The following is a 13265-nucleotide window of genomic DNA, read 5'->3' as shown; positions in this document are numbered from 1 at the left end:
TAATGTTTTGAGGAATCCATGTCTCTAATCCACACAGGTGTATCGGCAGGACTGTGATACGTTCGGCATGGTTGTGAAGATGTTGGTGTCCAAGGATCCGTCCCTGGAGAAGCCGATCCAGCTGTCTCTGCACGAGAACCTGCGGGACATCGGCACGCGCTGCATCAAGGCCATGGAGCAGTTCATCCAGGAGTATGATTCCCGAGAGCCGGACACTCCGTCCACCTCCCTAACACACGCCATCAAGTGAAGACTGCAAACACAGGGCTGAATGCAGATACTGATTTACTAACTTCTTATTCACGCTATCATTCGACTTTAAAAATGTGCCACATTATTAACACACCTGTAGCTCTATCAGCGTTTCTGTGAATGATTTGTTGCACTGATCCTAATGCTAAAAAGCTGTTACGAGATTGACCCAATTAATATACATTGTCAATCAAATAAATTTTAGAATTACTTGTATTTATTCTGTTGATAATCAGAGGCTGTGCCAGTTATCTGTACTTCCACAAAACCAGTGAGAAAAGTCTCATTTTTAATGGTCATTACCAAGATTACAAAGTTTTTAGAATTAAATTCAAGCTAACCAATGCGAACCCAGAGTAAAAGTATATTTAAGTATGAATATATAATTCATGTTTGCATTGATGTTTTCTGCCTGTATATTGTTTGCAAACTGTTACTATAAGTACCACGTTGAGAAACAAGTCTCAAATATCCGTGGAAGACAGAGTAAAGAATAATGAATTTAGTTGTACATAAAGCATGAAGTGAAATGTTAGTTTGGTATTAAGCTTGCTGTTGTCTTGAATTCTGTCTGTCTACATGTATTACAAATAAAAATGGTCTTCCACTAATCTACAGGATTGTAAACATTTTCTTTTAAAGTCCCCCTGTGGTGAACATCCAGCTTTTAATGTAGTTTATGTGTCTATGTGGTGTTTTTAATATGCTTTAAGACAAACCATGTGTAAGTTCATAAGTCGACACCATTGCTGAGTATTTCCTCCTTAAAACTGCAGTGAACCAAAGACAGTCTCAAACACACGCTTTGAAATCGCTGGTGTTTCTGACGTCACAAACTACCTTGTAACCAATCAGATCAACGAGCCGGCGGGCTTCAGCATATCATTAGCAGTGAACTAGCAGGAGAGGTTATCCCAGTTATTGTGTTCTGGATTAAAGAGGGAATCATGTGAAACACCAGCAGAGAATGAGAAAAGCTGATGGATCTCTGACTTCACTCTCTTCGGTTAACATCGTGTCTTCTGTTATTTTGGGTTGCTGCTTTATTTGTTTATTATTCGTTTGCTTCATGTATTAGTTTAGTTTGGGAATGTATGTTTGCAGGCCTGTGTTTTGGAGTGTGTATTTTGTGTTTGTGTTAATTACGTAGCTTATTCTTTATTTACGTTGATGTTCCGATATGTTAGTTATGAGTTGCAAACGTTATTGTGTTAATAAATACTTTTTGATTCGCTTTTGTTCTCGTTGCCTTCCTCATGTGTCGTGTCCGACGCTGTAGAGAGCGATACATGAACCACATTACCATTCTGATACATCGACTTTAGACGAGCCGGTATAATTCACTCTTCCACTACTTTTTCTGAATCAGATTCTGGTTCTAACATGAATGAATTAAACCACTAGCCGTTGTGCAGCGTTTACTATAGTAAAGTTGAGCGAGTGGATCTCTGAACTGGTGTGAGTGAGTGGAGGCGGGGCTAATTTGCATATTCATGAGGACTTCAAGATTGTGAAAAACAAAATAATCACAGGAGAGGATTATCTGAAACTGAAGGAATTTAAAAAAGCACAAAATAAGAAATTTACACCCTACATCAGATTATATTTCAGAAAATATAATATAAAATAGTATTTTTAAAACATCACAATGGTATTAATCTGAAGCTTAATTAAAGGCTTTGTTTGTTTGTTGAAATAGTTATTTAATTCACATACAAGACATGAACTGGGGATACACATGCAGTCACCATTGGATTCTACACTCTATAATATGATACAAATAATGCATCTGAAGATACAAAATATAGAAATATTTAAGACAATATTTACAGAACTTTTACAATACTACATTATTTTTATATATTGTTTTTATCATTAGGAAAACATTTAATTTTAAGATATTATTCGTAAATGACTTTGGAAAAGACAGTATATTGCATTTAAAACCATAACCAACATTGCCCAACAAAATGATAAACATTTTATAAAGTTTAATTTTAGAATGACATTAATAAAACAAGTTGAAAACCATGAAGAGCGCATATTAGGAAACTACGGTATTTAGAACAATTAACAGTAAGCAGCGATGGGATTATAGAAAACCGTATTGCCACTAAATTATACCAAAAATTAAGGGAAAAAGAAAGGGGAGAGTGTAGACTTGACTAGAATTATACTCACAACCAAGAAATCTAAAAACAGATTTAAAAAAATGGTTGTAATTAGATTTCTGATGCACTGAGTTTATGGAATATGCCGAGCAGTAATCCCAAATGTTTTCAAGAGTAATGCAAATTAATTTCAGAGTAAGTTAAAAATCCATATCCTAATTCTGAAGGTTAAGTCGTCACTTCTTTCCTTCTCCTGAAATGAAGTTATGTAGCAGATTGTTATTGCACAGGTTTCTACAAAACAAAATTCATATTCTTAGCAATAGATAAAATTCCATGTACAATTCCAAGAAATAGAAATTCATACGTTTGATCATTGTGCAATCTCCAGTCACAGTAAACACATGATTTCAGATCAGAACACATTACCTACAGTGTTACTTATGCAATGACTGAAACATGCCTGAATTGGATTTCAACCCATAGTTGGATATTTAGGAAATTAATACAATACACAACAGAAGTGAGTACACCCCGTGAAATATCACTTAACTGTCAAATGAATATAAATGTTATCACCTCTTGATAACTGCATTATTTCTGCATTATTTAAACATTTTAAATATACACACACACACACACACACACACACACACACACACACACACACACACACACACACACACACACACACACCTTATGGGTTGAATTTGTCTACATGACTGATTGGCTCCACGTGGAGAAGATTGGACATAAAAAAAAAAAAATCTGATTGTGAGACTTCACAAAGATCAAAAAGGATACAGGGAGATTGTGACCAACTAAAATGCAGTCCAAACTTTGCAGTTGCAGCATTAAATAGGAGGGTTAGAATGAGCCATAGTACCACCAATCATCCAAAAACAGGGATGTCCAATTCTGTTCCCAGAGGACCACCTTTCAGCAGAGTTTAGCTCCAGACATATTTAAACACACCTGAATCACCTAATCAACATCTTTAGGATTAGAAACTTTCTGGCAGGAGCAACATTTGCATGATGATGGCCCCCCAGAAGCAGGATTGAACACCCCTATCTTAAAATTACTTGTACAATCTAGTTCTGAAAAGCAGAAGGGCAAGTGCTTTAGACATGGAAGTGGGGTTATCAATGGAAATCAGGGTTTCTGTGGCAGCTCAAGGACATTGTATGGTATCAATCTCTATGGACAAATCCTTGCATACCCTTCAGAACAAAAAAAGCAAGATTGGAAGACGTTGGGCAAAAGAAGAATATTTCAGCATGATAACGATCCACAGCACACTGGCAAAATCATGCAAGAAATTCTAAAGGTGAAAAAAGCCTGACTTCCAATGACACCCCTTTGGGTTATTTTAAAGAGAAATGTAGAGGAACTTTCCAGCAAAGAGCATCTGAAAAATAAATCTCTCCAGAAACACCGGTGTCCTCTATGCTGAAAAAGATTGAGACTTTATCAAAAATAAAGGTGGACATCAAATTAAGAAAAATAAAAATTAAATCTGTAATAAAAGGTGTACTTGGATCAAGTTCCTACTGTGGAGCCTGTATGTTTAAAATAGTACATCTAAACGGTTAATATTACACAAGAGGAAATACCCGTATGTTCAACTAAACAAGTAACACAATTAACGCAAGGTGATAGAATTTTGAATCATTTGACATTTAAATGATGTTGTACAGGGGTCTACTCACTGCTCACTTACTCACTTCACCCACTCTCACATACACACACTCAGATACTCACATTACCATTTGCTTATGATATGATGCAGTTCTTGCTCTTTCGCCGTTTGCGTGTATGTAATTGGGTGTGACCACCCGTCAATGTAGGACTATAACGATGTCGCAATTCCTCATTGTCAAAGTATCGGAGCTGCACTGGCCGTGGAATGACTTCACCCATAAGGTAACCATCATCATCAGACACCTCTGAAGAAGAGGAACAGGTTGAGCAAAACTGATCTTCATCATCAGCTGTTTCTCCATACCTTCCCATATACTGTCCAATCTGTGGACCTCCAGGATCCTGCAAGGTGAGGTCCGATGTGGTTCGAGGACATGGCCTAAAGAACTGTTGTCGATACCCATAATTAGCTCCAAAGAGATTGTGTGACATTCTTGATGAGGATGGTCGCTCAAAGTCATTGTGAAATCTATGAATGGGGTCCCCAGGGAAACTCTGATTTTCTGTAGCTAAATGCAGGGCATTGTCTGACCGAGAGCGGCGGGAGCGATACTGATATTTATGACCTTTGTGACTCTTGTGGTGGTGACGTTGTCGCTGACGCTGCTGTCTGGGAGAGTCTTGTGTTTGAGGACGTCTTGGCCGTGGTGTCATTGCTTGGGCATTGCCTTCTTGCATACAGGACATGCTTCCTGCAGGACCAATGCGACCTTTGACTGGATCCTCAAAACTTATCCCTCTGTGCGAATCCCAGTATAGTGGAGGAGGGTACCTTACTCTGACAGGCATGCCAATATCAGCAAGGGGTCTTGGGACAGAGCTCAGGGATTCAGTGCTGCGGAACTGCATTGATGAGTTTAAAGTACCCATGGTGCCTTTATCAGACACAATTACCCCAGAGTCTTTACTCAGGTCAGGCATAGAAAATCGAGAGAAGTGCTCCTGACGCCTGTTAGTCCCATCTAAGGAGTTTCCTGCTGAAGACAAACAATGGGAGAGATCAGATATAGGTAATGGGAGAGATCAGATATAGATCAGATAAAGGTACAATGGGAGAGATCAGATATAGGTACACCGTGTGAAAAGTGTTGAGTTTGAATGAACCATCTCATCTCTTCTTTTGAACATAACCCTGTCAGGCAGTGATATGGAGTATCATGGTATTTTTAAGATCAGAAATAGGGTACACCATGTGCAATGTGTGACAGCTGAATGCACCATTTATCTCTTGTTTTGATCATATCCCTGTCAATTAGTGATATGAAGTATCATGGTATTTGTATTTGAACTGAATTTAAGCTCACCTGTAGTGTATGAAAGGGCCAGTGAGTCAGCAGAACCTCTTGGTGTTTGTTCTAGTGGCGTAAGTTCACCAAAGCTTGGCCCAAACTGGTGCCTGCTCCTCAGCAATGGAGGACGCATCTCTCGGGGGAAACCTTGCACACTGATACTGCGCTTGTCCAAAAATCCAGAATTACGGCTTGATACTTCATTGAAGCTCATTTGTGTTTTGAGCTTGGGAGCGTGAAATTCAGGCTCTTGGCCATGGTGCATCCAATTTTCATTGAAAGAGTGCCCCCTCAGAGCAGCAATGACTGGAGGCTTTTTGGAATTACCCCCAGGTGGTTCTTTGGACCAAGACTCTGGACTGCTCACTATCTTGGGTGGCTGATTGGGAGAAGGAGGGTAAGCGGTACGGATGCTACATTGGCTTCGTAGCTGATGGGGATTTGGAGATGTGGAGGAATCTCTTTGTTGAGACTCATAGGAGTAAGGCTCATCCCGGTTTACCCAAACTGGCTGCTCATGGTTGAGACTTGGAGACCGACTTTGGGTTCTATTTGGGGTTCTTGTTGGTGTGCGATGGGGAGTGCGGCTGGGTGCTGGGCTTGAGATGCTCAGCAAATCCATTTGAACAGCTAGAGGCTCCGCATCACCAGCTAATTGTGTAGGGCCAGATGACGTTTGTCGGACACCTTCACCCTTCCCTTTTGTCCCATCCTTGCCAATCTGACCACTGTGGTGTGACTGTCGGGAACGGGCACTCTGGAAAGCAGAGTCTGAGGAGTCCGACAGCTCAGGCTCATCCCCTTGGCTGCAGAGACGGGAACAGTAGATCAAACCTTGTTTCGGCAAGAAAGGACGACCCAGCAAAGACTGATTGCAGCGGGCACAGCTGAAACACTCTTCAGTGGCATGCCAGTGTTGGCCTTCATATGCCATCTGTCCTTGGTCTATACCTAAAACACATTACAGACAAAAGACAATAACCATCTTTATTTATTACGACTTCAAATTTAGTGTGTGGAAAATCAGTATTGGTATTTAAAAATGCTTTCAAGCAGTCCCATCTGTATCTGTTTGCGTTACAACATGTTTTTGCAGAGATGTCTATTAAGCTCATGAAAGCAACACAGATAGCAAAAACTTTTGAAACTCTGGCCAAACTTGGAAGATAGCTATCACATTTGGCATATATATAGCATGGCTAAACATACTGTATGTCGGCCAAATTTTCTGCATATTTGTTTTGCCATCACTTTAGAATTTGAGTTTTTTATACGAATTTTTGGATACACTTTATTTTGATGGTTCACTTTAGAAACTCTACTAACTATAAGTAACTTTGCAACTAAATGTCAGCTAACTCTCAGAGTATAAGTAGACTGTAGTAGACTGGTAGGGTTAAGTGTTAGGATTTGGGTTGGTAGAATACGTTGACGTTGTTGCAAAGTTACTTATAGTCATTAGAATGTCTGTTGGAGGAGCATCACAATAAAGTGTTAGCATATATTAAGTAGACAGTCTACTAATACTCTGATGAGAGTTAGTTGCATAGTTACATGAATTAAAAAGTAAAATTTTCTATGCTGCTAAGAGGACCATCAGCCAGAGGTGGGACAAAGTCATTGTTATGCAAGTCACAAGTAAGTCTCAAGTCTTTGCCCTCGAGTCCCAAGTCAAGTCGAGTCAAAGATGAGGCAAGTCCCGAGTCGAGTCAAAAGTCAAAGCCAACAAGTCTCAAGTCGAGTCCAAAGTCCTACCATTTTAGTTTCGAGTCATTTCAAGTCCTCTTACCACAGAAATAAAATGTATACAAATCATGTATGTCTGTAAGATTTGTATTTATTTAAACCTCTTTTTATACAATGACATTAATCAAATACAGTAAAAAACAGAAAATGTAATTTTCACAAAAAATTTCACATGAATTTATTTCTTCTGCTGGAAGGGGGGGGGGGGGGGTGCAATTGTGATGCAATTATTAATAATTGTGATGTAATTTTTGCATCACAATAAGTGTATTGTGATTGTCAAAACATTTTAGTAACTAGACTGAATTTTATTAGGTTTAGTGACAACATGTTACAATGTTTATATGGTTCAATTTCCGGTAAGCTACGCTTTTTTATTATTTCAGTTCAATTCAATTATTGTGATTTGATTTAATATTGACTCATTTGGATAAATATTACTAGGTAGTCTACACAAGATAGGCATTAATAAAAAAAATAAAATAAAAAAAACTCACCTAATGCTGTAAACATACAGAGATCCCTATTAGCTGGCAGTATTATTTAAGGTTAAAAATAACACAAATTAAATATAATGCGGTTTTTTTATTTATTATAATAACAACTTTATTTAATGATATAAGTAAAAATATAATAAACATGCAATATTGTACACATATTTAGCAAAATACTCTCTATAGCTCTTTTTTTTTTTTTCTAGCCAACTAACTATAGCCTATATTATGGTCATTAAATGGCTTTCCTGAGGTAAATGTTATGTGCCATAATTTTTCTCCAGCTGTTTTATTGACCCCTTTGATTAATTGGTCGATATTATGTATGAGGAATATACATTTCGGCAAGTTGTACTGTATCTTTCAACAGTGTTCATTCTTGTTTAACGTTATTTACTATCAGCTAGACATGATCGGTTCACGTGCCGCTAGGGATCTGTCACGTCACATTTACAAGCGCCACAACGGTATTTGTTGTCTGAATTTCGTAATAAAAGTGACAGAATCTGAGAGCAGAGATTTTTTAAATATCATAAGTAACCTGCTTTGTCTAGTCTGTCGGTCTCCGTGTCATCTTTGCTTCGCGATTTTTCTGTGCGTGAGAAAATGGATGTGTGGCGTGACGTGAGAGCGTGTGAGTGAATGCGTGAGAGTTGGCAGCTATGGTAAATATGTAGCAGCTAGTAAGTTACAGTACATCCGATAAGGTGCTTAGCATTCGTTCAAAACTTACCTTTCTTTGTGCAACTTCAGGTGGTACTTTCGAGTACCTCGTAATTTTTATAGCCAAACGAAACTATCTTCGGTATCATTTTGCCAACTGGCGCGTTGTTGCTTGTTGCGCTTCATTGGTTGTCTTGCAATGTGCCTGCTTAGATGCTGTCGAATCAAAACAACGTGGGACTACAGTGATTGGATGTCGTGCAGGCAGCACGCGTGCTCGCTGCATGCATACAGGTGCACATTTTTTCACAGATGCAGATAAACTGAGAGCGGCGCGGCCGTGTGAAAATTTTTTTCCCCAGTTTTCATGGGAAGTAGCAAGTCTTCTCGAGTCAAAAGGCGCAAGTCCAAGTGAAGTCACAAGTCATTGATGTTAAAGTCCAAGTCGAGTTGCAAGTCTTTGTACATTTTGTCGAGTCGAGTCTGAAGTCATCAAATTCATGACTCGAGTCTGACTCGAGTCCAAGTCACATGACTCGAGTCCACACCTCTGCCATCAGCCATTTCAAACTGCAAAGTGACAACTAATATTCTAATATTTTAAACTTTTTAAACTATAAACAATCGCTTCCGGCCTACTGTCATATGTTTATGAGTTCACACTTGATGTAAACATCAGCACGTTGTTAAGTGTGATAGAAGTGCCTTGTGAAACTCGCTTGAGAAGTGACAGTTCTGAGTGTTCCCGCGTCACTTCAGAACACGCTTAAGTCATGCTTCAAAACGGAGCACTTTATAATGCTCTCATTAACCTGCACATGACAGCTGGCCGGAAGCAATGGTTTTAGTATTTTTCTCACACATACCTCATGTTCGCTTTGAAGCATCAACTTTGGGAGACCCATATACTTACATTATATGGACTCACAGAGATGGATTATTTTTATTTTTTATTTTTAATCTTTAGAACACCTGGGACAGCATGAGGGGGGAGTACCCCTTTAAGTGATGCAAAATTAAAATCACACCCTAATATTCACACTATTTCTTGGCACAAATTATAATATATAATTTTACATTGATTTTTGGCATTACGTGGGCCACAGTGTAAATGCTGACGGGCCACCTGTTGAGTGTAGTAAATTACCAGTGGACCAAGAGGAACTACATAAAGAACTTCCCCTTACTCTACTCCAATCACACAATTGAATGCTTGGGTACTTTTTTCATTTTCTTTTAATACAATATTGGAAGATATTATACAATGCTGGAATATATTGTGCAAAAATGTAAACGTACATTCTGTGCAAATGATGTGATGCCTAGTCGTTTGCAGACTTTTGATTGTTCTCAGCCTTCCTTTGTCTCTAAAATCTTAGAAAAAATATGTGCTGCAACAACTACTTACATTTTTTTTATGAAAATTCTATAGGAGAAATGTTTGAGGGGTTCAAAACAGCCCACAGCAGAGTCAGCTCTAATGAAAGTTAAGCGATATCTTTTTGGCTTTAGACAAAAGAAATTATGTTGTTTTGGTGCTGCTTGATTTGAGTGCTTCCTTTGACATGATTGATCATAACATCCTCATCTCCCGTCTTGCACATTCAGTAGGTCTATAAGGAATAGTCTTGAAATGGTTCCAATCTTATCTGACAGATAGATATTTTTCAGTTAATTATAGTAATGCGACCTAGGGTAAAAAATAAAATAAAAACGCCTTCCTTTTGGGGGGTTCTGCAAGGATCTATTCTTTCTCCCACACTTTTTTCTTTATATTTGCTTCCACTAGAGAGTCATTTCATTGTTACGCCGGTGACACTCAATTGTATCTACCACTCAGGCGCTCTTATGTGTTTAAGGACATAAAAAATTGGATGGTGAAAAACGTTTTAATGTTAAACGAGGATAAAACAGAGGTTATTGTTTTTAGCCACTCAAATAACTCCACTAAAGTTTGATTAGATTCGAGTCCCCTGAATACATCAGTAAAAGACTTAGGTTTTTTAAATTGATAATAACCTAAAACTTGACAAATGAATTACCTCAGTGATCCAGGCTTGTTTTTATCATTTGTGTTTGTTAGCCAAAACCAAACCATACTTTATCAAATGCAGACTTTGAAAGAATAATTCACACATTTATTCTATCACTGCTGGATTTTGTAACTCTCTGTATTCTGGCATCACCGCTGCATCTTTGTCTTGATTACAATCGGTGCAAGACTCTTACAGAGGGTAAAGAAACACCAATAAATCACCCCTGTATTTTTTTAGCTTCTATAAAATGGCTTACTGTCCATCTTAGAATTTGGTACAACATTTTATTGTTGGTATATAAATCTTTAATGAACCAGGCCCCACTGTGTCTGGCAAACCATTCAACCCTGTATAATCCCTCCAGAACTCTACACTCAGAGAATCAAAAACTCCTTGTATTGCCTGGAACAAACTGCCTACATAAAGGCGATTGAATCTTTGCAGTAACAGGGCTGAGACTGTGGAATGAGCTGCCGTTACCCATCAGGAAAGCTCATTTAATATTGCTAGCGAATAACGGTTAAATGTTCTGTTTTTATATGTTGTCGTTTTATTGGCCAATGTGTGTGTACTTTTTTTCTTCTTTTTATGTAAAGCATTTTGGTTCAACTTCAGTTAGTTCTAAGAATGCTATATAAATAAACAAGACAAGACATAAATGCACTTCTGAAATGCACTTTCTGTAAAGCTGCTTTGAGACAATATGTATTGTGAAAAGCGCTATACAAATAAATTTGAATTGAATTGAAGACAACATTTCTCTTTTAATAAAGGGGAAAATATTCCCATGCATTAAAAGAAAAAGACCAAATTAAACTTGGTCAAAGAGCTCAAAGCAATGTAATAAAGTGCTTTTAACAAATGTTTTGACTCCTGAATAAGTTGTGATGTGTATCTCATTTTGTGGTACCTTGACCATTGTCTACTTCAGACACTTTGAAAACTTGAGAACAGAAAAAAACTGACATGCGGGAATGAAATCACAGAAGAATTCTGGTAAGTTATATATTACCCCACAGGGTTTGACGCTCACTTTTATTCCAGGAGCATGCGTGCTCCTAATTAAAAAAATTTAGGGGAGCATTGAGAACTTTAAGGGTGCAATAAAAAATTTATCAAATAATTAGTTTTCCGTTAATAAATTGATTGATTGGTTTATTAGACAATATTGAAACAGGAAATTTGTACAAAGAGGGATCATACATCATTTCGAAAAACGATGACGAGGATAAAATACACAAAAAAGCCAAGGCTTATTTCCATTGCGGTCCTCTCAAGAAAGAATACGAAGATAATGTAACAACTAAGGCTGACTCCCATTCAGCTGTCCACCAAAGGGAGCCCAGAGGGAGTATTGATCACAGACTGCTTCTGCATTAGTTATTTCCTGTTCGCCACATGCATAAATAGTCATGTTCCTGCCAAAATACTTTGCAAAGTATTGCGGCTTCTACTGTCTTGCCGAGTGTTTTCCATTGCCTGCTGTTTTGTCTATTGTTATGATCATCATGCCTGCTTTATTGGATATCGTTTGTTGGATTACACTTTTGCTTTGTTGCCTGGTTGGACTGTTATCAAGTTATTGGATTACGACCTGTTATCACAAATATGTCTCTCTGATTTTCGATATGAATTTGTCTGCTGTGCTATTTTAATAAACTCCTACAAATTGATTTTGTGTGGATTTTGAATGCCTCCATGCCCATTTTGTCACAGAATACTTCGCCACCACTGAATCCAGCAGAAGTTTCTCAACTACAGGCGGCATTCACTAATCAGAGCGAGGTGCTCAAGGGTTATCAAGATCGGCTAAACAATTTACAAGCCGCTAACTAAGCTTTGACCCATTACATCCACTCTCTGCCCACTCCCCATGCAGGACTGGTAAGATATTATCTGATAAGGACTACAAATGTGTTACATCGTTAGTTGATTCAAGGGCAGCAGTGGATTCAATTCACCGAGACCTGGTCCAGGAACTCAACCTTTCCAGTTCCATGTACCGGCTATCAACATTTCTACTGTAGACAACACACCCTTCGGCCCCAGTATCACACATCAAACAGTACCGGTTACCCTCAAGATTGGATTATTTCACATGGAAACTATTTCGCTCTATGTAATCAACTCTCCCAAGCATACTATCATCCTGGGTCACAATCCTTCTATCTCCTGGAACCAGGGTGAGCTCACACAATGGTCAAGTTACTGTCAATCAAATTGTCTTCATGTCACTGTTTCCTTGCCAAGTTAAACTATCAGTATTGAAAGCCCAGATACCCAAGTTGAAACTAATATTGCAGCAGAGTATGCAGCATTCACAGAGGTTTTCAGCAAAGCCCAGTGCCACCTGGGAGTAAAGTATAACCACTGACAAGACCTGAAACCTTGGCCATGTAGACATACATTGAGGAGGCTTTAGCATCTGGGTACATTCATCCCTCTACCTGTCCAACAGTAGCAGGCTTTAAGTATAGATACTTACCCTCTGGGGTCTGAGGGGTTTTTGGGGTCCTTGAGATGTTCTGACATGCCCTGACATTTGTGCTTTTTTCAGTTGCTTATAAACATATTAATGGCAAAGGTATAATTACACTCTATTTAGCACAAACAGGGCTACCATAATATGTGAGCAACATGCATGTACATGTTTGTATTTTTGAGAGAATAATGTTTATGCATGGTTATTGAAAAAACTAAAAACTAAAAACTAAAGTTTCTGAAATAAGGCCACAAAACACATACTAAATATGTGTCAATAGGACTTTTGACTAATGGATGTCGTTGCCTAGAGTTTTTTCTTCAAAATTATGTGAAAATCATCCTACCTAATCATTCACATAACACAATACATTGATTTAAATCTTGTAAAACACTTTTTGTTTGTAAAGGCAATATGCGCAAGGTGCGTCAACGATTCAACACCATCATGCATATTTAGTGATTCACACCTGAGGAGACAATGGGGCC

General features: G+C 38.3%; 2 protein-coding genes across 5 annotated transcripts in view; one reads left to right on the top strand and one right to left on the bottom strand.

Moving 5' to 3' along the window:
* The window catches only part of LOC309512017 (uncharacterized protein), a 70917-nt gene extending 70050 nt beyond the window's left edge, over nt 1–867 (top strand). Inside the window, exon 6 of the mRNA XM_082187427.1 lies at nt 38–867. Within this exon, the coding sequence (XP_082043553.1) occupies nt 38–250 (213 nt within the window). The 3' untranslated portion in view covers nt 251–867. The remainder of the gene's footprint in view (nt 1–37) is intronic.
* A 153-nt stretch (nt 868–1020) lies between these two features.
* The window catches only part of prickle2a (prickle homolog 2a), a 119021-nt gene continuing 106776 nt past the window's right edge, over nt 1021–13265 (bottom strand). For 3 of the 4 annotated variants that reach the window (XM_082187382.1, XM_082187380.1, XM_082187381.1), the window contains 2 exons: nt 5372–6307; nt 1021–5044 (listed from right to left, as the gene is read on the bottom strand). In XM_082187382.1, the coding sequence (XP_082043508.1) occupies nt 4140–5044; nt 5372–6307 (1841 nt within the window). In that variant the 3' untranslated portion in view covers nt 1021–4139. The remainder of the gene's footprint in view (nt 5045–5371; nt 6308–13265) is intronic. The other variant, XM_082187383.1, reaches the window with a different exon arrangement.

This window comes from Leuciscus leuciscus, assembly GCF_965113295.1.
Source record: "Leuciscus leuciscus genome assembly, chromosome: 13".
Lineage (NCBI taxonomy): Eukaryota > Metazoa > Chordata > Actinopteri > Cypriniformes > Leuciscidae > Leuciscus > Leuciscus leuciscus.
Note: the sequence above shows the minus strand (reverse complement) of the source record. Positions and strands in the feature narration are given on the sequence as shown.